Source organism: Ursus arctos, unplaced genomic scaffold, assembly GCF_023065955.2.
Source record: "Ursus arctos isolate Adak ecotype North America unplaced genomic scaffold, UrsArc2.0 scaffold_31, whole genome shotgun sequence".
Lineage (NCBI taxonomy): Eukaryota > Metazoa > Chordata > Mammalia > Carnivora > Ursidae > Ursus > Ursus arctos.
Genome location: NW_026622997.1, coordinates 11,871,128 through 11,896,107, shown reverse-complemented (window position 1 = coordinate 11,896,107; position 24,980 = coordinate 11,871,128). Strand labels below are relative to the sequence as shown.

Here is a 24,980-nt window from a genome sequence, read left to right as displayed (position 1 = left end):
CGCTTAACGACTGAACCACCCAGGCGCCCCTATGCCAACTGTTTCTGATGCAAGGGCTAAAATAGGCATTTCCAATAAAAAATACATGGGAAGAAAAATTAAAAATTGATCACTTCTTTTGACTTTTGTTGCAATGGAAGCTTACCCCAACCCTGCCCCAGCCACATTCCTTCCCAACACGGGAAGTGGCAACTGCAACTCTCAGTTGCTTAGGGCATAAACCCTGAAGTCATCCCTCGCTTTGTCATACGCCCCACATATTCCCTTAGCATATCCAGTTCGCTCCACTTTTTGTTATACCTAGAATCCCACCTCTCTCCATGTCCGCTGCTACCATGCTAGATGGAGCCATCACCAGCTCTCACGTGGGTTACTACAGTAACCGCCCCTCTGGTCTCCCACCCTTGCTTCCTACTCAGGTCTCCATGGAGGCCAGAGTGAGCGAGATCCTTCCAAAACACAAGCCAGATTATATCATTCCTCTGCTCAAAACCCTCTCATAGCCTAGCACCATCTGATCTCTTTCTCGGTTATGGGAGCCTCTTGTTTCTGGAACATTTCAGGCACACTTCTGCCCCAGGGTTTCTGCCTTCACACTTGCCATTTGCTTTGCCTGGAATACTCTTCTCTCCTGATACACACATGACTCATGTTCTTCAAGTATTTGCTCAAATATAGCTGCTCGGTGTGGCCTGTTTTACAACTGCCAACTCCCACCTCCCCAAGCATTCTCTCTGTTCTGCGTTATTTCACACCATAGAATTTACCACCTAACTGATACTGTTTTTTATTGTTTAATGGCTGGCTTTCAAAATGTAAACTACCTGAAGGTAGTAATTTTTCAGCTTCGTTTACTGCTATGTCCCTAGCACCTAAAACACTCAAATATTCGATGAATGAATGAACAGTGAAATAGCTTATGAACTGGGATGTCTTAACTCAAAAGAGTAACAAGGATGAAGAGTAAGTGCATCCCAAATGAGCAGCAATGCACACGGAAGGAAGAGTCGTAGTGCATGATCACGTCCACAGCCACCTGTGTACCTGCGTAGATGTGAAATTCTCTTCTACAGAAACTGTGGCCCTAGGATCAAATGATTTCAGATGGGTCCCTGGCATGTAGGAGCAAAGCAAAAACAATCTGCCCAAGTCTGTCCAAAGTGCCTTTACACTTACACAAAGACTATGGATGTTGGTCACATTTAAATATTTATGATGCTTCAAAAAACACATTAAAGGAGAAAAAATATATATATAAAAATAAAATTGTATAAAGTTCTTCATTGAAATAGTAGTTTAATAAATCCTCTGTCAATACCACCACCCAGAGGCGGATCTAGACTGGAGAGCTTAGAGCTTGTTACGTAATTACACGAGAACACGTGACTCCACCTTCGTGACGCTGCCGTGAGAACCCCTTCCAGACGCAGCTCACCACGCACGCAGGCGGGAAAAGCGACTGACGGAAGATTATGCTATGTCTCGAGTTCTGGTTCTATTTGCCCTTTTTCATCTTGGCTGTCTTCTCCTTTCTTTTTTTCACATGCTTTGGAATTTTGTTTTTTCTTTTCTCTCTCTGGGCTTCTTTAACCATCTTTTTTCTTTCCTGTAAAATAAAAACAAAAACAAAGGAACCTGCAGATTTCACTCAGAGGATTCATCTTACTATCAGAACTAAGTAAGAAAATCTAAGAAAGGATAAAAGTGAGTATAAGAGGAAAAGATGAAAATGATTAGGATGTGGTGGTGCAATTTGGTTCCAAATTTGTCTTTAGGGTTTCTTAACAGAAGTTTGAAGAGCACCAAAAAGAAATATTTGGGAGGACTATTAAATGTTTGCAACTACTTTTCTTCACAAGTTTCATATTCTAACAGAAACAAAGATTGGGAAAAGACAAAGTATTTGCAGTAAACAAAGAAAGAAAATGTGTGCGTTAGCTTGGGTATGTCTCTCAGAAGTCTTACGGCCCCCAAAGTTTTAAGGTTTAAAGGTTTAAATGACAAAAGAAGAGTAACATTTACACAGCAGTCATGTATCATTCAATCAGTAGCATCTCTTATGCTGATAGCTAGGAGTGGAATAAGTCTCTTAGATTCTGGAAACACTGGCTGAGCTGCAAATCCCCTGTGAGATGGCCCTTCAGTATTTCACCATGGAACAACTCCAACATCATTTGTGTTTCAGGTGAATGACAATCATTTCTAATCGATGAATTCAGTGTGTCCTCTCTCAAGGCAGTGCCCAGGGAGCTCCTAACAGAAGCCCAATCTCTACATGATGTGACCTCCACAGGCAAAGTTCACACTTAGAAACTGGCACTACAACTAGAAGTACTTACTGATCAATAATGTTTTCGGCCACCATAATCTAGTAATCTAATAATCTAATTCTTGAGCAAAGAGAAATGAGACTGGCTTTGCGGCCATGCTGAAGAAAAAGGGAAACTGAGTCCTCGGCTAACCTTTTTGTCAACTTCAGTGTCAGCAGTGGGTTTCCGGGAGCAGGCCTGGTCTTCTTGCTCTTCAGAATCTGTGTCCGAACACTCAGAGCTTCCAGCATCTTCTGAATCAGAACAAGCCCTTTCCTTAGCCTGATTTTCTAGAAGTGCAGGGACCTTGAAAATATTACAAAACCACATTATTCTAAACCACTTAGTTACCTATTGTTAAATGTGTTAATGCCAGAATTCAGATTTTTCAGCCTTGCAGGTATATGGTGAACAACCACATCCTGTACTGAAACATCGAGAACAGAATCAACATCAGGGACGAAACGTGGAAGCAGCGCGTCGAGTGAGGCTCGAGAACACACCCAAATGAAGGAACTGGGGCTTCAGTGGGTGACCTAGATCACCGACAGAACTGAGCTGGGATTCGGAAGGATGAGAAATACAGACAGAAGTCAAAAATAAAGATTGATTTGGATAACTTCACAGCTGTTTTCCTATGAATCAGATTTCAAGTAACACTTAACTATGAATCCAATCAAGAGGGAAAACAACATTTAAGCAAGAGAAATTTGCCCTTTTTGTCCCCCTGAAGTTTAGCAGTTTTTAAAGCAGCAGGGAGCATTTCTTAAAAATTAGAGGTTTTCTTTTTATAAGAAAAACTAATCTTTAAAAGGCAATCGTACAAAAAGGTTTTCTAGCCCGTTTTCACAAAATCTTCATGTGCTGGAACTCAAGGCACAGCTGCCCTATAACACTTACTATACGGAACACGTACTGAACATGTGAGTTTTCCTAATTCAATTCTTCCAAAAACAAAGACACAGTAAATTTTCAAAAAGCAAACTATGGTCCTTCACATTTAAGCCTTTAATTAAGAACATACAAATAGGGGCGCCTAGGTGGCTGAGTCAGTTAAATGTCAGGATCTGGATCTCAGATCAGTTCAAGTCCCAAGTTGGGCTCCACGCTGGGTGTGGAGCTGACTTTATTTTTTTTTAAGATTTTATTTATTTGGGGTAGACAGCGAGACAGCGAGAGAGAAAGAGTGAGAGAGAGCATGAGCGGAGGCAAGAGGCAGAGGGAGAGGGACAATCAGAATCCCTGCTGAGCAGGGAGCCCAAAGCAGGGCTGGATCCCAGGACCCTGAGATCACGACCTGAGCCGAAGGCAGATGCTTAACCGACTGAGCCACCCAGGGGTCCAGCGTGAAGCCTACTTTAAAAACAAAACAAAACAATAAAATAAACAAGAACTGCCTTTATTTTTGCTTAATTAGAATTAATCCACACCATTCTAAAAATGTAAAACAAAACAAAACAAGGCTGTTTCAAGAAAAAACACTACAGGAATCCAGAACCCTAAGACTTCTAAACCCGTGAGACTGCTCTGCAACAGGTTTTATACCAGTATGAGGCCAGATTCCCTTGTTGTTATTGTTGTTTTAACTGTAAAAACATCAAGAAACACATGGTTATCATTAAAACTTCATAAATGAAGCCCAGGATATAAAAAGTATCAATGCCTCAGCAACAACAGGACAATTGAGAGGCAGAAATAAATCACAAATGCTTATATTTCAGTCTTACAGTTAAAAAAAGTGAACACAAATGGGGCATTTCTGAAGATTCCCATAAACTTTGAAAATACCTATACTCGTAATACGATTGTCAGTCTAATTCTAGTATACAGGTTTTATACGCTTCCAAAGAGTATTCATGTAAATGAAGAGTAACACGTGTTCTCATACCTTCTGAACTCCGGATAGATCTTTCTTCAATCCCGTAACGGTCTGGTACAGAATCTTACAGCCAAAAAGAAAAAGAAGAATCAACATAAAGCTAGGCAGTGAAAAACACATACTGTCATATTACAAAAGAACTCAGTGGGCTAATAATCTTCTGTGATTATTAAAAGGTGCCTAAAATTTATCCCCTGGTTAATACAGAAAGTTTATAGAGTGGGTATTATTCTTGCCCACCAAGCATACAGGTATTAGCAAACTCTGGCCCACAACCCACCTACAGCCTGATGGTTTTTACAAATGAACCTTTGCTACCAATTTTGTAACAGAAAACTCTAACTTTGATTCTCAATTAAATGGAATGTATTCTCCTCCCCAAAATAACTCCAGTCTTCTCTCATTATTAGGAATCATGAAAAGCTGTATTCAATTATTAAAGGACTTTTAATTTCATCAATAAAAACTTGGGGAAATTTTTTTCTTCTTATTTTATAATGACTTACATGATAGGTCAATTTTGCTTCTTAGCCTGCAAAGTCTAAAACATTTACTATCTGGCCTTTTCACAGGAAGAAACGTTCCAGACCTTGAAATATATATGTTAGGGGACCTTGTATAATAACCATTTACAGCCCAGACTTTACACAAATCTTCCATTTTCTGCAACTACAGTCTGTTGGACTCAAGTGTGCCATTTTCTTTCATAAACACCAGTGAATTCCCTTTATATCCAATATGCACAGAGGACCTATTAATGCAAAGGGTATCAGCCATCTCAGGAGATTAGAAGCCAATATTCAAGATGGCGGGTGTGCGACAGTAGCTCCCTCTATAAACTTGCTTGCTATATGCAAACCGAGCTACTCACATTGTCTTGTTGGGCATTCATGGCCATGTCCTCTTCCTTCAATTTCATCATTATATCCATATCCCTTTCATAATTTTTTACTTCATTCAAGGTTCTAGGAATATATGCTCGCTTAAACACCTAACAGACACAGAGAAGAGGAAAATCAAAAGTGTTATTCACATGCTTCTCTCATTACCTGAGCATCCCATACCCATCACGTCAGAGGAATCTGTCATCATCTACAGCACTGATTCTCAGCCAGGCTCTCTGCACACACTGGTGTTGCTGTGCGACATCCCAAAAGGACTTTGTTACTGAACAATAAAACAGGAAATGATTGGAAGTCCCTTCTTTCCCCTTGTTTACATTTCTGAAAGCTTTTCAGAGTGGGAAAGAAAGGAATGGAGCTCCAATTAGCAAGTACTGCCCCTGGCTATGCCTTACAAAGGAACATAATCTTATATGGAAACATTATCTACTGTGCTATGGTGGAAAGGATTTAGAACTGCTGATAAATATGGGGTGCCCTGTACTCACCCATCACACTAGTAGCTCTGAGATTTTTGATGAAAAGTCTACTACGGAGGTGCCTGGGTGCAGTCAGTTGAGCAACCGACTCTTGGTTTCGGTTCGGGTCATGATCTCAGGGTCATGAGATCGAGCCCCATGTCGGGCTCTGTGCTTAGTGTGAAGTCTGCTTGAGATTCTCTCCCTCTCCCTTTGTCCCTCCCACTCGTTCTCTCCCTCTCTCAAATAGATAAATCTTTGAAAAGTACACTGATCTCCAAGGTTAACATAATTTTCTTTTTCACAACACATAAATATTTAAAGTCTACAATGGTACCAAAATCAACATTTAAATCATTTAAAAATTCATATTTGTGAATTGAAATGGGCTTTTCCTTCTTGAATCATGTTTCAGTAGGTTCCTTAAAAGTGTTCTTTATCTAAAGCATTGTACGCCCTAATTTCAAACTACACTACAAAGCTATAACAATCGAAACAGTATAGCACTAGCACAAAAACAGACATATAGATCAATGGAACAGAATAAAGAGCCCAGAAATAAACCTATGCATACACGGTCAATGAATTTACAACAAAGGAGATACGAATATATAACGGGGAAAGGACAGTCTCTTCAATAAATGGTGTTGGGAAAACTGGACACCACGTGCAAAAGAATGAAACCGGACGACTACCTTACCATACACAAAAATAAACTCACAACAGAGCAAAAACCTAAATGTAAGGTCTAAAACTTTAAAATTCCTAAAAGAAAACAAAGGCAGTAAACTTAAATACAGTCATAGCAGTATTTTTTTGGATCTTTCTCCTCAGGCAAGGGCAACGAAAGAAAAAATAAGCAAATGGGACATCAAACTAAAAACCTTTTCACAGCAAATGAAACCATCAACAAAATGAAGAGAGTCTAGTGAGTGGGAGAAGATATTTACAAATGATGTATCTGATGGGGGGTTAATATCCAAAAAATATAAGGAACTCATAAAGCTCACCAATAAAAAACAATCTGATTTAAAAAATGGGCAGAGGACCCGAAGAGAGATTTCTCCAAAGACATACAGATGGTCAACACACCCACGAAAACAAGCTGAGCCTCACTGTAGAGATACAAACCTAAACCACAATGACAGATCACCTCACACCCGTCAGAATGGCTAGTATCAGAAAGAAATAAGCTTTGGCAAACATGTAGAGAGAAGAGAACTCCCATGCACTGCTGGTGGGAATACAAACTGGTGCAGCCACTAGGGAAAACTGTATAGAGGCTCCTCAAAAAATTAAAAATAGAACTACCACAAAATTCAGCAATTCTACTTCTGGGTATTTATCCAAAGAAAACAAAAATACTAATTCGAAGAGATACATACACCCCTATGTTCACTGCAGTGTAATTTACAATAGCCAAAATAAGGAAGAAGCATAAGTGCCCATTAATTTAGAAAAAAAAAAATACACACACAAAATATTACTCAGCCTTAAAAAAGAGTGAAATCTTGCCATTTGTGACAACATGGATGGACCTCAAGGGTATTATGCTTAGTGAAATAAGACCAACTACATGATTTCACTTATATGAGGACTCTAAAAAAACAAAACAAATGAACAAACAAAAGCGTAACAGACTCATAAATATAGAGAACAAACTGGTGGTTGTCAGATGGGGAGAGGATGGGGGAAGGAGAAGATTAAGAGGTAAAACTTCTTAATGAGAAGATCAAGAGGTATAAACTTTTGGTTTTAAAATAAATAAATCACAGGTATATAAAATACATTTAACATGTTATTGACTATATTTAACATGATAACTACTACGTATGGTGACAGATGGTAACCAGACTTACGTGGGGACCATTCAGGAATGCACACAAATACGGAATCACTGTGCTGCCCATCGGAAAGTAATATGATCCTGGGCATCAGCTATTCTTCAAATAAATAAGTAAAGCTCTCCATCTAGGACAATGGGCTAATAGGTTGCTAGTGGAATGATGTAATGAAACGTAACTTACCCAATCTGGCTCAGTTAAATTATGTACAAGGAAATATTCTCATCATCTGAAAACTGCTTCTCTCTTAAAATCAAGTTTGTGACATAGTATGCCCTTAAAAAACAAAAACTCAAAACGAAGTGTTTCCTATGGCTGTGGACAGAGAATACGTCTTACCTCTTCGTCCACATGATCTTGGCTGGACCTTTCTTCCTTGGTCCTTTGAGATGCTATTTCCATGGCCTTGGAAAGAAATCAAACGTTACTTTCCTTTATATTCAACCTACAGAAGATGCATCCATTTCTCAATTTTAGTATAAACCTGCTCTCATCTTTATCAGTATCACCTCTACACTTCTGAAAGGACGGACTCTGAGGCCTCTAGTGACACAGGTTAGCTCTCTCTCAGACCTCACCAAAAAGGCTGCTGTCAGCTCAAAAGTAACAGCAAAATCAAAATATCTAGCCTCAGGCGATCCCTGGCCCTTCCCTCAAAAGAGTAAAACTACTTTCCCTAATTTTTTTTTTTTTTAAAGTAGGCTCCACACCCAGTGCAGAGCCCAACGCAGGGCTTGAACTCAAGACTCCACTTCTCCTAATTTTTACATGATTACCAAAAATGTTTATTAAAATAAAAATGAAACCCAAAGAAGGGAAGAACCACCCTTTAATGCTTCAGCAGTCAAGGAAGGGAATCAAAGAGGAAAAGTGGACTGTCCTCTAATTTTGAACATGTGTCTCCAACACTGCAGAGAAATAAACCACCAAAGAAATGTCTTTGAGCCAACAGTGACTGCAACTAAGGTGACAAAGATTCTACAATAGTCTTTTGGCTGGAGAACTGGAAATTTGTTCTCTACTTAGAATACATAGAAAAAAGGAAAGAATAGTGATACTAGGGTTTTTTGTTTTACATTCAGACACTAAAATTAGTGCCAAAGAAATCTAGGAACAAAAATGATACGTATTTATCCCATTAATATATGAAACTGCTTAGTATGTGCCAGGCACTAATGAGGTACTCCTGTCCCTTGCCGGCTCATGGTCTAGTAGAGGCTGACAACATTACGAAGCACTTAATAACAGGAGTGCCTGGGTGGCTCAGTCGGTTAAACGTCTGACTCTTCTCAGCTCAGGTCTTGATCTCAGGGTCGTGAGTTCAAGCCCCATTCAGCGTGGAGCCTACTTTAAAAAAAAAAAAAAAAAAAAGGACCTTAATGACAAGTGAGGCAAAACGACCACTTCTACTATAGGCTCACAGGATCTGGGAAATACACCTGTGGAAACAATGATTTCTGCCTGATTTCTCCTAGAGAAAGTTTTCTGAATGGAGCTCTAACGTGGCCAACAAGCACACGAAAAGATGTTCAACATCACCCATCATCAGGGAAATGCAAATCAAAACTATGAGGTACGACCTCACATAGTCAGGATAGCTACTCTAAAAAAAGAAAAAACCAACACAAGAACAAAACCAGAAAACGGTGAGGATGTATGTGGAGAAACTGGCAGCCCTGGCACAGTGCTGGGTGGGAATGTAAAACGGTTTCACTACTAAGGAACACAGTACGGTAGTACCTCAAAAAATTAAAAGCAGAATTACCATGTAACGCAGCAATTCCACTGTGGGGAATAAACCCAAAGGAATTGAAAGCAGGGTCTTGAAGAGATATTTGTGCACCCATGTTCACAGCAGCACTATTCGCAATACCCAAAAGGTGGAAGAACCCCAAGTGTCCATCCACAGATGAACAGATGCATGGGATGTGTCTGTACACCGTGACTGAATCTTGAGGACATTATGCTAAGGGAAACAAGTAGCCAGAAAAAGAAAAAAACCGCATGACCCCACTTATGTGAGGTACCGAGAGTAGGCAACATCACAGACAGAAAGCAGAACGGGCTGAGGGGGGAGGGAGAAATGGGGAGTTAATGTTTAATGGCTACGGAGTTTGTATTTTACAGGATGAAAAAGTTCTGGAGATGGACAGTGATGGCTGCACAACAGTGTGAATGTACGTAATGCCACCGAGCCATACACTTACAAGTGGTTACAATGGTTAAGTTTCATGCTATGTGCATTTCACCACACTTCCAAGAATCCTATGATTCCAAAAGGTCTCTGAGAAACAAGGGAGACCAGAAGCCGAACAAGCCTCTCACTAAAGATTCACGAACTTTGGTGGTCTATGTAATCTTGCCCAATGCTTCAAGTCAAGAAACCTGGCTTTCCCATTGGCTTTTTACTGTACTTTTGATTCCCGATGTGTGAAATCAGAAGGAGAAGGTTCAGGAAGTTGTCGAAATGAACATACACTGAGCAACTGGAGTCCCTGAGAAGCGCCACGTAAGTGCGAATTACCACTATTTTCTGTTCTTTTCCTCGCCTCGTCTCACCTTTGAGAGGTAAGCGTCCATGTTCTCATGTGTAATGGACGGATCTGTGACAAATTCAAAGAGTTCCCGCACAGTCATCACAGCAACACCGTGCTTCAAAAAGAAATCTGTTGGAAGGAAAACGCAGTACAGCTTTAGGAGGGAAAAGGTTGTTACTCCAACTACTTTATGGAGAAACAAAGATGTGAATAAAAATACACCATCTCCCAGCAAATGGCAGAGGTATCCCGACATCAAATGATTTAGTGCCACGATTTGATATCGACAGCTTAGCAAAGTGCAGACCCAATAGACACAAACAACCTGGCAGGAAATTCCAATTTCCACTCACCGTTGACATTGGCACAGTCCTTTCTCAGGAACTCCAAGGCATGTGGGTGGTCATGCTCTACGGACTGAGAAACGTCAATGACATACGCACCTCCGCTATGGTACCTGTGGACCAGATTCACAGGGACTTGGGATTTCCTTTCCTTTCCTGCATATTTTGTTGTTTAAAAAAATTCTATTTTAAGAGCAAGGGAAATAAGCAATAGAACGAACAAGGTGGGTAAGGATAAGAGGCCACATTGACAAGCAAGAGATAAAAACTGAGAAAATTTCCAAAGTCCCATAACTCTGTTAATGATCAGATGGTCAACTCTGTGACTACCGCAGGCCGCTGCAGGCACAGAACACATCCTATACTATGACCAGTGGAAGCCAACTTTAAAACTTTAGAATTTAAAAATGCCTTCTTGGGGGTGCCTGGGTGGCTCCGTCAGTTAAGCATCTGCCTTCAGCTCAGGTCATGATCCTAGGGTCCTGGGATCAAGGCCCACGTCAGGCTCCCCATGCAGTGGGGAGTCTGCTCCTCCCTCTCCTCCCCACTCATGCTCTCACTGTCTCTGTTTCTCTCTCAAATAAATTAAAAAATAAAAAACAAAAAAAAAATAAATAAATAAAAATGACTTCTTGGATTGGGATTTTATTTTTTTAAAGGACATGAAACGCTGTCCAGGAGGTTCCCAAGGGACAAACACACTCACAGCATGTTAAATTCACTGAGATCTGCGTGGACAAGTCTGGCATCTTGATACATTCTTCTCATGTACTGGATGACCTGCAGATACAACTCCCGAGCCTTGGATTCTGACAACTGGACGTTTTTCAACAGTGGCGCTGGCCTTGAATACCAATAAAACAAACTAAGATAAAATGCCCCCACAACAAGTTTTCTTGCTTTATACTACACATTGCCACCTAGACTCCTTTTCAACAACTTATCACTGAACAACTGGATCACTACAGATGTACCAATCCAAAAAACTATCAAGAAACAGGTGTTTCCCCCCCGCTCACTATATAAAACATTCCTCAAAACAGGGTGAACTTTGTTACTCTGAAGCACTTTGAGACTTAAAAAGGTAGAATAAATGAGTAACTCTATGCACGAGTACAGTGGAAAAGATTCACAAAAAACATTCCAAGATGAATGGAGCTATTTAAATGGGAAACAGTCACATACCGGATAATTCGAAGCACTTAAAAATACACTTCTGAGCATGTAATTATTAGGCCTTCCATGTACTCACATGTCATCTTTACCAATGAAGCCCATGACAAGAACATGACTTCTCAGCAGGATAGGTTCTGGGCATGGGATCTGTGCTGTGTTTAGTCTGTGGTACCCAAAAAAGACAAAAGGACAAATGAAAAGGTGACACAGCACCTAAAACAAATTACAGAACACAAGATTAATACGGCTATTAGGAAACAGCACCAACACATCTCAACTGTATTACTGTAGTTCATAAACTCGAAGGCCCCAGAGATTTTTAGTGGCACCGTAAGACACAACCAAGAACGACAAACACTGGCAATTCATCTACATCTCATAGCCTCTAACACTCAGTCCCATTCCAGAGATGTTAAACTGTGCAGTGTGCATCTCAGAATTGATAAACTACAGCAGATATGTCTTCTGAGTTGATTAGCCTCAACAATGATTGATAGAAAAGTTGGACTCAGGGCACCTGGTTGGCTCAGTTGGTAGAGCACGTGACTCCTGACTCTGAGGTCATGAGTTAGAGCCCCACCCACCTTGGGTGTAGTTTACTTACCAAAAAAAACCCAGTTGGACTCGTACCTAATAGCTAACTGAACACAGGAAGATTACAAAAGGACTTTCAAAACAAGTATTTAATACTAAAACATCCAATGTATGTCACCAATGCACAGCAGATAAAACATTAAAAGGTATTCGAAAGAGGAAAAAAAAAACCCTCAAATTTTTGAGAAAACTTGATCTCAGCTAGATAAGTTGCCCTCACCTGATATAAAAGTGTCAGCACAAAGATGTATAAATATGTCCAAGATTAGACTGAAATCAGAAAAGGAAACTATGACAGAGTTTAGGTCCTAACAAAATTGTCTAAAACTCCAATGCCTATAAAAAATGACACATTAGTCTCAAACCTGATTGTGTCATTTCCCCGTTTTAAAATCTTGCAACAGGGGACGCCTGGGTGGCTCAGTCGTTAAGCGTCCGCCTTCGGCTCAGATCATGATCCCAGGGTCCTAGGATCCAGCCCAGCATCGGGCTCCGTGCTCTGCTGAGAGCCTGCCTCTTCCTCTCCCACTCTCCCTGTTTGTGTTCCCTCTCTCGCTGTGTCCATGTCAAATAAATAAAATCTTAAAAAAAAAAAAAATCTTGCAACAGCCCCCTATCATCCTCGGTATAAAGCATTTAAAATGCTTTCACATGGGGGCGCCTGGGTGGCACAGCGGTTAAGCGTCTGCCTTCGGCTCAGGGCGTGATCCCGGTGTCATGGGATCGAGCCCCACATCAGGCTCCTCCGCTATGAGCCTGCTTCTTCCTCTCCCACTCCCCCTACTTGTGTTCCCTCTCTCGCTGGCTGTCTCTATCTCTGTCGAATAAATAAATAAAATCTTTAAAAAAAAAAATGCTTTCACATGGCTTTTCACAGCATTTAAAAAATGCTTTCACATGGCTTCCAAGGTGCTTGGAATGACCCAGCCTTGCTGAATAAATGTGAATTTTTCCGTAATGGGTTCTCAAAACAGAGAAGACGAGATAGTTCTTACTTGTCCAGGTACATGCTGCTTCTGCACACCTCAGCAGATCTAACAGAAACGAACAACACTACGAGCCCCCACCTTTGGACAGAACCACCCTGGGATTTGCCAGCAGGAAGGAGCTGCGGCCAGTATGGCAGACACAGCACAGACACACGCCGCAGACAGTCACCTGATTAAGTTCCTCATTTCTTTCTCTGCCCAAGTTTTCACCATTTTTCTGGGGTTTCCTTTACAATAGCCATGACGAAATCTTGAACGAGAAAAGTATCTGTTACTCCAATCATTCCATTATTCCAGTTTTCATTTTAGGACACAGAAATTAGGCCAACTGGAAAAGAGCCTGAACTCACCTGAATTCGCCACTTACATACTTATCCCGATCTTTGAACACCAAAATAGAAGTTTTGTAAATTTTGATTGCTCTGCTCTCTCCATCTGCTGTGCTAGCATGGTATACATTAGCCTGTTTTGCGTCAAAAACAAATTAAGTTTGTGTTAAATAACTACACACAGTATTTCAATTTTTCACTCTATTTGATTCTATCCTCAAAAGTTAAAAAAAAGTCAACCGAACTGAAGTAACATGTGTAAGAAACACCATCGTCTTCTGATTATGTCGATTAAAACACAAAACATCATTACCAAAAGGTACAGTAAGTAAAGCGCTAACTTACATATATAGTAAGATCCAAATTATGTATAAGAAGCGGTTTCAAACATTTTTGTATCTCAAGTACGTGAAAAATATTTTAAGACATTCTTACATCTCACGATTTATAAACTGAGTTTTACTCAGGAGTGCTTCCCATAGAATGAGTTGCTAATTTAAAAATGCCATGTCTGTCTTTCTCCATATCCACGTACAAAGAAAAAACGGGAAAGAGATTCATTGACTCAGAGACTAGACTAAGCCCCTGCCCCCCTTAGTGACTATGCGATAAGGACTCAGGCCTGCAGTAACCTGACCATCTACACTGACCCTAGGCACCACAAGGACCCAGTGAGCCAGTACAGTAATGGAGGTGAAAAGCCACAGTTGTGTGCACAACTTCCTATCTACCCATAAATATTAATAAAGCTGTTTTTAGAAATACTAAGCTACTCTGACTCGTGTATTTTTTTCTCCTTTTCTTTTTAAAGGCACCATTTATTTACTAAGTGCCTTAGTTTCATTTGGTATCTGAAGTAAGAAAACTAACATGAAAACATTCAGGCATCCAAAGAAAAGCTCACTTCTTTTCCTGTGCTTATGCAGCCATTTATCTCTGATATGATTCCTCTAGTCAACATCTTGAATAGTATCATTCGTGTTCTAGGATCCAACACCTAAAAAAATGCAAAAAATAGAAAGTTCAGAGAGACCGTACCAAATATTTCTCACTGAAACATCTGACCATTACCAACCTGAAGAGGGGAAGTACTAGGCTAGCCTGGCTGACTCAAGGAGAGTATCGACTGTGGTGTTTTTACTCACTCCGATTTTTCGTAAATAAAATGCGACACGAAGGCCAAAGGGACAAGAGACGAACCACCAAGTTCGGTCACAGAAATTAAAGTCTGCCAAGTCAAAGGGAAGCAGAATTGACTGTAGACGGACATTAGCTAATAGAATATAGTGCAAGTCACACAACTGGTTTTACATTTTCTAGTCACATTAAAAGGAGTAAAAAATAGCAGGTAAAATTTGTTTTAACGTATTTTATTTAATCCAGTATATCTAAAACACCATCAATTTCAACATGCCATTGATATAAGACGTTATCAGTGAGAGGTTTAACACCGCATTTTTTACACCAAGTCTTCACAGTCCAGTACGTTGATGCCGACGGCACATCTCAGTTCAGACTAGCCGCATTTCAGGTGCTCAGGGGCTGCTCTACTGGGTACGCAACTTGAACTCAGGGGTCAGCACCCTACAGCTCATGAGTCAAATCCAGACCACAGCCTGTTTTTCTACAGCCTGCAAGCTAGGGATGGTCTTTACATTTTAAAATAGTTGTTTAAAAAAAAAGAAGAAGAATTGTGAGCTACAATGCTCAAAGTGTATATTTAATCCTTTAAAGAAAGAGCTGCACACTTCTGCTATAGATGAGTAAATCAGGGAAAGGGTCTCCTTCCGAGTCAGAGCACTCAATCCTGAGGAAAAAGGCCCCCAAAGTCCTCCTTAACAAAAAGAAGGCCATGAACTTAAAGCCTGGTCCTGTCCGTGCCTGAACAGAAGCAGCCGCGTAGTTACACACACTTTCAAGGGACACTCACGGCAGCCCCTCCAGCTCCACAGAGAGAGGCGGTGTAAAGTGGCCAAATCAAACTATACTTTAGGGTCTGTCCTTCAGACTTATAAATACATACTTAAGATCAAGATACACACTCTTATTCCACATTAATTTCGAAAGGGGAAAAAAGGACTTCCTGCCTTAATTATTTTAGGGTCTGTGACAATTACAGCTGCCTCACTTCCCTCAGCTGGACTACCCTTTGTTTTCAATCACACACACACAAACACACACACAAATCACACAAAATAAACACACGAGAGGACAGTGAAGACATGGATCCCAGCCCAACGATAGGTGGGAATTTTGTACAAATGGTTCTGGAGCTTTGGTTGCGTGTGACTCCCTTGGGGGCTGAGGTGGACAGCAGAAGGGGCGGTAGAAGAGGCTACTACTGCAAAGTGAGTTTGTGCCTTTGTGCAGGGGTGGGGAGAAGGGTGGCAGGTGGCAGTAGCAATGTTCTGACCCTTGCTATCACCTTCTTCACATCAAAAATCTGGCCCAATACTAACATCCAACCACAGCTCTCGACATAAAGGAAAATTAGGAAAATTCTTCCCCACTCTTGAATAGAAAGAATAAAACAAGCATAATTTCTAAACCAAATAAGGAATTTCTAAGTGAAATTACACACACACACACACACACACACACACACACACACACACCCAACTGCTTTGTGGCAGATACCTATCTTTGGAGAAAGCTCACAAAATTCCTGCTGACCTTGTTTAAGACAAGAGAAAAGATTCCTGGTCTTACAGTAAATTCTGCTTCCCCACAGAAGAGGAAAGCACTGCATGGTGGCAGAGGGGGGCGTGACTCTAACTTTTTATTAACAGTTCTATTCTAAATAAAGCAAAATGTAGATGTCTAAACTTAAAACTACAAGGAGTAATTTTAGGTAACATTAGCATTAAGTAAGAAGAATGAATGCAAACTATAAACCCAAAAGAAAAGAAATTCTTATTTAAAATGAGAGCTTGCAGGGCGCTTGAGCGGTTCAGTCTGTTAAGCGTCTGCCTTCGGCTCAGGTCGTGATCTCAGGGTCCTGGGATCAAGCCCCACGTCAGGCTCCCTGATCAGCAGGGGAACCTGTTTCTCCCTCTGCCTCTGCCCCTCCCCCTGCTTGTGCTCTCTTTCTCTCTCTCTAATAAATAAAATCTTAAAACTAAAGCTTGCAGCACATTTAAATTGTACCTGTTCCACAGTTGCTCTGTCCGCCTTATCTTTGATGCGATACCTAACCAAAACCAAAAAAGTATATGTGACATTCAAAATTCAGAAGCCAAAACAAAAGTTTTCAAATGTATATCATTCCGTGAAATTCCTAAGTAGGTAGTTTCATTAATAACAGATTTCATAATCTCATTGTAGTTTCACTGCTCAGTGATGATTCCTTCCTGTCCCCTTAATCATCAATTCAGTTCCCTAGAGCAAAAGGAGCACAACTGCAATAAGAAAAAATAATTCGCTCCACGTTTCAGAAGGATTAGATAAAAAGAGCAGCTGGGGTAAAGTCAACTATGCTGCAGAAGAGAAAACACTGAGACTGTTATACTGTCCTTAAATCTTTAATGATTCTATTAATACAGAATTTATACTGCCTTCTCTTTAGAGTCCCTTTCTACAAAGACACAAGTTTTTATCATCTTAAGATTTTACTGGGTTCTACATTAAAATGCAAACTCCGATTGGCTTCAGCTCATGCACTAAGTGACTATTAGCACACTCATCTAAACTCATAAAGATTCAAACACAAAGATTCAAATAAACACTTTCATGAAATAACAAATGACTATGGCAGTTCTCAAAAAGCTTGCATCTTGGGGCACTTGGGTGGCTCAGTCAGTTGAGCAACGGACTCCCGGTTTCAGCTCAGGTCATGATCTCAGGGTTGCGAGATCGAGCTCCCCCCACCCTCCCACACCCTCTGAACTCAGTGGGGAGTCCACCTGAGATTCTCTCTCTCCCTCTCCCCCTCCATCGGCTCTGGCAGGTGCGCACGCACTCTCTCTCTAAAAACAAATAAATTTTTACAAAAAGAAAAAAAAGCTGTATCTCTCGGGTACAGCAATAAACCAGAAGAAAATCGGTTCTTAAGTTCAGTTTTTTTTTTTTTTTAAGATTTATTTATTTTACAGGGAGAGAGTGCGCACGTACATGTGCACCCAAGCAGGGGGAGGGGCAGAGGGCGAGAAAGACTCCACAAGCAGACTCCCGCTGAGCCTAATGAGGGGCTCAATCTCACGACCTTGAGATCATGACCTGAGCCAAAGTCAAGAGTTGGACACTCAACCTACTAGTGACCCAGGTGCCCTTTAAATTTGGTTCCAACACTACTAGTTGTATAATCTTAGTATCACTTTCTACAACACATAGTTAACATCTTAGAGTTATTAGGATATAGAAGTTAGCCAGATGTTAAACAACTGGTTTTGAGAAGAATAAAAAAATGTTCTTAGTTATATCACTATTTAGTTTCAAATCTTCCCTTGAATTTTTAAAAATATTTCATAGAAGGGAAAAAATTTTAATAAATTCTTAAAAGGGAACGTTTTTACACTCTAACATTTTAGTTTAAACTAGAATCTACATTTTAGTTTAAACCCGTTACCCTCCTGAGAGTACCTCTATGAATTTCACAAAATTATAGTTTGACCATACATTTCTTAAGACTCAAAATTTTCAACTTATAAAAGGGAAGGCTACCTTCACTTAACCTAAAAAAAGAAAAAAAAAGAAAAAATTGGTTTAAGTATACAAAGCAATATCCTTTCCAAAAGAATTATGACCAAGATGCTACTTAATTTGTTTGAAATTAGTCCCTATCAGCCATGTATTATAGTTAAAATATTACTTACATATCTGCTTCCTTTTGTCTAGACTTTTCGGTGACTTTATTTATGACAGAATCAGTAACATTTAGCTTATCTGAAAATTTAAAAAATTCACAGTATAAACAACATTTAAAACAAAAAGACAACATTCTGAATAGAATATTTCCTTCTTTCTTATTCTAAATATTTTGTTGTATAGAGAATATCTTTTAATAATAAAAAAATGTCTATGTTTTTATAGATGTGCACGAAGTTGTGTCTCCTTACAGCTATAATTTCTGAGCCACAGAAACCCGGATCCAGGAATCCCTCCCCAAAATACTTCACCTGCATATGCTGAATTTCAGACACTTGTTAATACTTTATATGACTAATACAGATAATATAACTGCCTGAATTCCAAGTTTAATTCTAAAAACTTCAAGTTTCATTTTAAATTATAGGTCAACGATAGGCAATGAGAGACGTGCTAGGTTTATAATGAGTCAGTGTTTGCAAGACAAAGATGACACTGCATTTTTCAAGAGGTGGTGGTTCAAATCAACATTCCATAGCTCACTAAATGATTGTCTACATAAAAAGTGTCTAGTAAAACAAAATGTACTTAGGTTCTATATTCTGGGACAGTTGACTCTTGAATAACATGGGTTTGAACTGCACAGGCCCACTTACATGCAGATTTTTCACAGCATAGTACTGTATATGTATTTCCCCTTCCTCATGATGTAACATTTTCTTTTCCCTAGTTTCCTTTACTGTAAGAATTAAGTATATAACACATATAATATACAAACTATGTGTCTTCAACTGTTTATGTTATCGGTGAGGCTTCCCGTCAACAGTGGGCTATTAGTTAAGTTTTGGGGGGGGGGGGAGTCAAAAGTTATACATGGATTTTTGACTGTGTGGAGTCAACAACCCAACTCCCACGTTCAAGGGTCAAGTGTATTTTCTACATCCTACTATGTGATAATCTTACTATAAAATCTGATACCAAACAGATGAAAACTTGAACAGGTACCTGTAACTTTATAATTCTAAAGCAGAGGAGAAAACAGAACTAAAAAAGCAAAAGCTAAAGTCTCTTCCTCAAGCCAAGTTTTTAAATCACTGAGTTTTTATCTTTTCTAAATGTTAGTAATCAGCCAGTAACACTGAATACGCTCCTTTCTTGATCTAATAACATTTCATAGCACTTTATGGTTTCTGAAGAACTTCCTCAGAGCCCAAATATATTTTATGAACTCACCTAGATTAATTTTATTCTCAAATTTCCGTAAGACCTTGTCTGCTGGAGTAGACATTTTGGCTGAATTGCAATTGGAAATCTGTCGATTTGCCTAGAAGAAATAAGTTTCAGAGCTAAAGGCACTAGTTATAATTAAAGACCTAGGGTTCTTTATCACATACCTTTTTCCCTAGCTCACAGTTGACTACTAAAGCATCAATACTTGAATGAGTACCCTAAGGTTAAGAATCAATCATATTTGCACAAGAAATCTTTTAAAAAGACGTTTGAAATAAGACATAGTGGTTAAAGGAGTCTGTACCATCTACGTTTTTTTAACCTCTCTACAGTGTATTCCTCATTATTATGCATAACAAATTAAAATTAGATGCATTTTTCTCATTCGACTGCTTTATTGATTTAGAATTTGAAAATGTTCATTTACACCCCAAGTGTATAACAAAGAGCTTAGACCAACATTAAACTGGTTCTAGGAATCTCATTTTGGGCCTACTGTTTCAAGAAAGGGAAAGATTAAGTCTGAGGCTTAACAACTTGCACGGGCACTATGCACAAACTTAAGTAATAGCAAAAAGAGAAGAAAGAACCCATAAACAAGACAATATAGTACAGAGAAAAAGTGCCCATAATAATTACTGACTTAATCCTGTTAAGTTGAAAGTGTGTGGCTGACTTGCTTCTTGTTTGCATAGACCTCTTGAAACTTTCCTACTAAATGTAACTTTTTAAACATTTTTAACTACAGGTTCACAGTAGAAAACACAGGTAAAATTTTAATCATTTATAATCCCCAACACCCAAGATAATAGTTAACATTCAAGCAAATATACTTACTTTATGTCTAGCTTTATTAAAAGGGATTACATTCTACGTTGAAATAGCTCAACGTCTCACCAATGAATCAATGGAGGAGTTACCAAAACAAGACCACAAGTGTGAAATTCATCTGGTTATTTTTAATTGCTCACATTCTAGTCCATGAAATAGCAGTCTTAATATTCAAAGAAATATTGTTGGTTTTCTCCCCCTCCTTCTCTTTCAGAAATCTTTATGCTCCATTAACATGGTACCATGTTAATCCTAGGGCTCTGCAAACTCCTGAAACACTGAGTACTTCCAGTTGAGAAGAAGGCTCTATGTAGGTTGGTAACTTGTGTTTTGTACATGGTAGATGATGTTCAATCATAAACACATCTTCATGTCATTAATATAGTTTTCCACTGCAACGTATTTTAAGGCTGCATAATATCCCATCATGTGAAATCAGTCCCTCACTAAATTTAATCAAGGTTCCTTCCAATGGTTCTCTATAAGCAATACTGGAGGATCATTCTTGTAACATTCTTGGCACAATTCTAGAAGAACTGCTGAGTCAAAGCATTTATTTTATGGTGTTTTTTTTTTTAAGATTTTTATTTATTTATTTGACAGACAGAGAGAGAGAGAGAGAGCGCACAAGTAGGGGGAGCAGCAGGCAAAGGGAGAAGCAGGCTCCTGGCTGAGCAAGGAGTCTGACTCGGGACTCAATCCTGAGGACCCTGGGATCATGACCTGAGCCGAAGGCAGCCACTTAACCGACTGAGCCATCCAGGCGTCCCTATTTTATGTTTTAAACGCTTTTTATCACATACCAGTTTATCCTCTAAATAATTGTGCATATTTGTTCAATCAACAATTATATATTTTGGGTCTTGGTCAGTGTCATAGGTGAAAAAAATGGCATCTCTACCTATTTAATTGGATTTCTTTAATTATTAAGGAAGTTGAACTTTTTTCTCCATGTTTCCTAACCATTTGTAGTAAACTGCCTATTCACGTCCTTTCCCGTGCAGATTTTAAAGCTCATCATCTTATCATAATTTAAATAACTCTTTTTAAATGTACCGATTATGAAAGGAATCTACATCCAGGAAATTATCAGAAATACGAAAAGGATGGAGAACGAAAATGGTTAAAGGCTGGGGCTACGGGGCAACATAACCCAAGGGAAATCTTTCAGTTGGTCAATTCCAGAATGACAAAAAGTCCTTTGAAAAAAGACGACATAAACAATAACATAAAGATGTATAGAATCATTTATAAATTACCTGGGGGTTACTCCTTGCATTCGAGATATAACCCTTGGTGAATTTCCCAACTCCATCATCCCAGTCCCAGTCATCGTCATCATCGTACTCCTCCTCTTCCTCCTCCTCCTCCATTTCATGTCCCCCCATCTTCTCAGACACATTCTTCTGCAGGACTTCAAACAGAACACCATCTTGCTCTCTGATGGCCTTCAAGTCAATGCTTTCACTAGAAATAACAATGTTTCAGCACGTTTACACATACCTCTAATTGGATTTACACATGTATTTATTTGTGATACAACAGACTAAATGTATACCAATAAATCTAAAAGTTTTCCTTCCAACGTACCTCCCCATAAACTCAACGCCAGATTCTGAGTGCCATTCCCATTGTTTCCTTCTTCTCCAGGTCCTACTAAAGAAGAAGTACATCCAGTTTGAAACCCACTTCTGCCTTAATGAAGTTAGGATTTACACTGTCATTTTCTCTGCTGAACGAATGGACTCTGACCTGTACACCAGACCCAGCTCTAGGAAAACCATCCGCAGACATGCCTTAAGGGGAGGGGGGGAGCTTTTAAAATTTAAGAGTAAGTCTAAAGCAGCCTACCTTGAACTCAATGCCACGCCAACAAAAGGAGCTGTATCAAGATTTGTGTCACACAACTTCAAAACACCCTTGTTCGTGAAGGGAAGGAATGGTGAACATGGGCACCACGAATGAGAGTTGGAGTCTGCGTGTAATTCAGTACAAGAAGTGGTGATTCTCAAACCCAGAGAACAGGTCCAGAGTAAAGGGAGCACAACCTTAAAGGGTGTTTTCTTGCCATGTGAAAATTCAGACCAGTGCTACCATATTTTCCTAGTTATTCAAGAGAAGTCAGAAGTGTGGATTTTTGTGGTAAATCTCCTACTTAACTGGTACATTTAATTTTAACAAAACACTGCATACCAAACAAACTATGTCTGCAGGTCAGATTCAAAAGAGGTACTACCAGTTTTGACCTCTCATGTAGAGAACAAAGACAGGAACCACAAAGAACAGCTGATAATGTGAACTACTAGCTTAAAAACAGTCAGACAAGAGTTTAGTAAATTCAGATGATCAATCCTGATTATTAATTAGCCACAGTTTACAGAGCTCCAAATCTCCATAAATACGGGTGGGAAGAAAATAATCATTACACACCTGCTATTTATATTTACTATGATTTTGTGAATACAATCCTTAATTTGATCTTTCAATTGCCAGTAACCTAGAGTAGCATGTTTCAGTTATACTTCATTTGTACCTCGGCTGGGCAATTTTTATTGAGAAAGGTCATTTTGTGTCTCGCAGAATGTTTAGCTGCATCTCTAGCCTCTACCAACCAGATGTCACTATGCACTCCCCCCCACCTCCCGGTCGTGACAAACAAATGTCTCTAAAGATTGCCAAGAAACCCTGGAGTGTGGTGGGGTCACAAAAATCCACTGGTTTATCTTCACAATATCCAGGGATGGATGGTAAACAGTGCCCACTCATTACTGTTAACTATTCACGAGCCACACTGGGCTGTGTTTCATCTTCCTACTTCTTCCCTCAAGCCTTATACATGCTTATCTAGAAACAAAAATCTGGAATGCATTTGAAATAAAATCTTATTTCTCCGGTTAAATCCAATGTAACCTTCCAGTAATAGCCTATGATCACTTGCTCAGGGAAGTCTTCCCTATTCCTCACCCATTTTTCCTCTGTATTATTTACCCAATTATAATACAAACATCTATTGTCTAATCATTTAATGTTTCCCCTCCTACCATGCAAGCCCTGTGTCAATCAGGGTGGTATTTACCAAGGAATCCCTACCCACTAACATTAGATCTGACACACAGAAAATGATCAAATATATTTATTGAAAAAAATCCCCAACTGATTAATAAAATCTACATGTTATGAATCCTTACTGTGAACACAAAGCAAAAACCGTTTTCTTGGAATTCCAAAGGCACTCTCATGCTTCATGTAGGAGTTATCCTTAATTCCTTTTGCCTCACAGCCCACATCCAATCCACCACCAAATCTTGTCACTTCTACCTCCAACACATAACCCTGTGACCCTGTATCTAGCTCCCGTCATGTCTGAACTAAATTAATCCTTTTTTTTTTTTTTTTAGAGAAAGAGGGGGGTTCAGAGGGAGAGGGGGAGAGAGAATCCATGCTGGGCGTGGAACCCAATACGGGCCTCAATCTCACAACCCTGACACTGTGACCTGAGTGGAAATCAAGAGTTCGACGTTTAATTGACTGAGCCACCCAGGCACCCCTACTTTATCAGTTTTGAACTGCTTCCACTCATGCCCTCCAAAACCATCCTCTCCATAACAGAGTAATTCCTTAAAATCATAAATCACATTATGTCATTCCCCTGCTAAAATCTCTCCTATGGCTTTCTATCAAGACCTAAAAATCCCAACTCCTCAACACTTACAAAACTCTACCCAATCTGGCCCCTTCTCACTTCTACATCAGTACCTAGCCATCTTCTCAACTACTTCTGCTGTGCTCTAAGTACAATGGCCTCTAAATCTTCCCTTCACGCCAAAGAGGGGTATCAACGTTGGGCCTCTGCACTGTTGTCTCCTCTTGCTGAACTGCTTGCTGTTCCTTCTGCTCTTGAGATCAGTTCCTTTTTGTCGTTCAGATCTAGACTTAACTCTCTCCTGACATTGTCATTAGTCTACTAACTGATTATAATTACTTGCATAGTGTCCAATATCTGTTTTTTGTTTTTGTTTTTTAAATATCTCTAGGTACTCAACTGTCAGTCCCTCCCAAGTAGAAGGTAAAATTCAATGACAGCAGGGACTTAGTCTTGTTCATCACCATCTCCAGCGCCGAGGACAGAACCTGGCACACAGTAGGTGCTCAAATATTTTTTGAGCACTGAATACAGTAAAGAGCAAAAATCTATGTTTCCTAACCGCTATCCCCAACTCGGCCTGTCAGCGATGATAACCAATCGGGGACTCCTTTGACAAGTGGCTTTCATTAACTCTGCCGCAAACAGGGATAAAAGACCCGCTGGTATGGAGAAAGAAGTGAAACAAGTACCGGTCTCCCTCCAAAGCCTAAGGGGAGGCGGCGAAGGAGACAGCAGAATCCCAACCGAGTCAAGGTGTCCAACCGGCGCCCACCTGTCGGAGCAATCCGCGTCGTCGAACTGCCCCGGGACCACCCGACTCATCAGCAGCCGCCGGTAGTCCATGACGGAAGCGCGCAAAGCCTCGACGCCCCGGGAGGCCGTCCGCCCCGCGCTGGGATAGGGACCGCACAGACAGTCCTACCCACGGCCCATCAAACCGCCTTTCGGCAGATGCCCGCCTAGCAAACCACTCGGAAGCTCCTAGGCTAAAACCGAGCGCCACGTGCTGAAAGGAGGAACGCACTTACAACCGGAGGAAGCAGGGTCTCTCCGACCGGAACTCCCGCCTGACCGGAAGTCTCCGCCCTGCCAGGAGTCCCGCCCCTCCA

At 40.1% G+C, this 24,980-nt stretch overlaps 1 protein-coding gene across 5 annotated transcripts; it reads right to left on the bottom strand.

Moving 5' to 3' along the window:
- Positions 1–1,282: 1,282 nt before the first annotated feature.
- RIOK1 (RIO kinase 1) lies at positions 1,283–24,961 on the bottom strand. 5 transcript variants are annotated; one of them, XM_048225764.2, is made up of 18 exons: positions 24,900–24,956; positions 21,816–21,881; positions 21,485–21,692; positions 19,398–19,488; positions 18,173–18,242; positions 16,509–16,551; positions 14,266–14,358; positions 13,383–13,495; positions 13,202–13,282; positions 11,526–11,612; positions 10,980–11,117; positions 10,283–10,386; positions 9,952–10,058; positions 7,732–7,797; positions 5,060–5,179; positions 4,198–4,251; positions 2,463–2,615; positions 1,283–1,606 (listed from the first exon to the last, which is right to left on the bottom strand). In XM_048225764.2, the coding sequence occupies exons 2-18, from the start codon at positions 21,821–21,823 to the stop codon at positions 1,496–1,498; spliced, it is 1,647 nt and encodes a 548-aa protein (XP_048081721.1). In that variant the 5' UTR covers positions 21,824–21,881; positions 24,900–24,956; the 3' UTR covers positions 1,283–1,495. The 5 variants fall into 5 exon arrangements, with proteins under 5 accessions (XP_048081721.1, XP_026367232.1, XP_057161064.1 ...); XM_026511447.4 differs by having other exon boundaries at positions 24,644–24,943; XM_057305081.1 differs by having other exon boundaries at positions 21,816–21,878; positions 24,644–24,943.
- Positions 24,962–24,980: the final 19 nt, after the last annotated feature.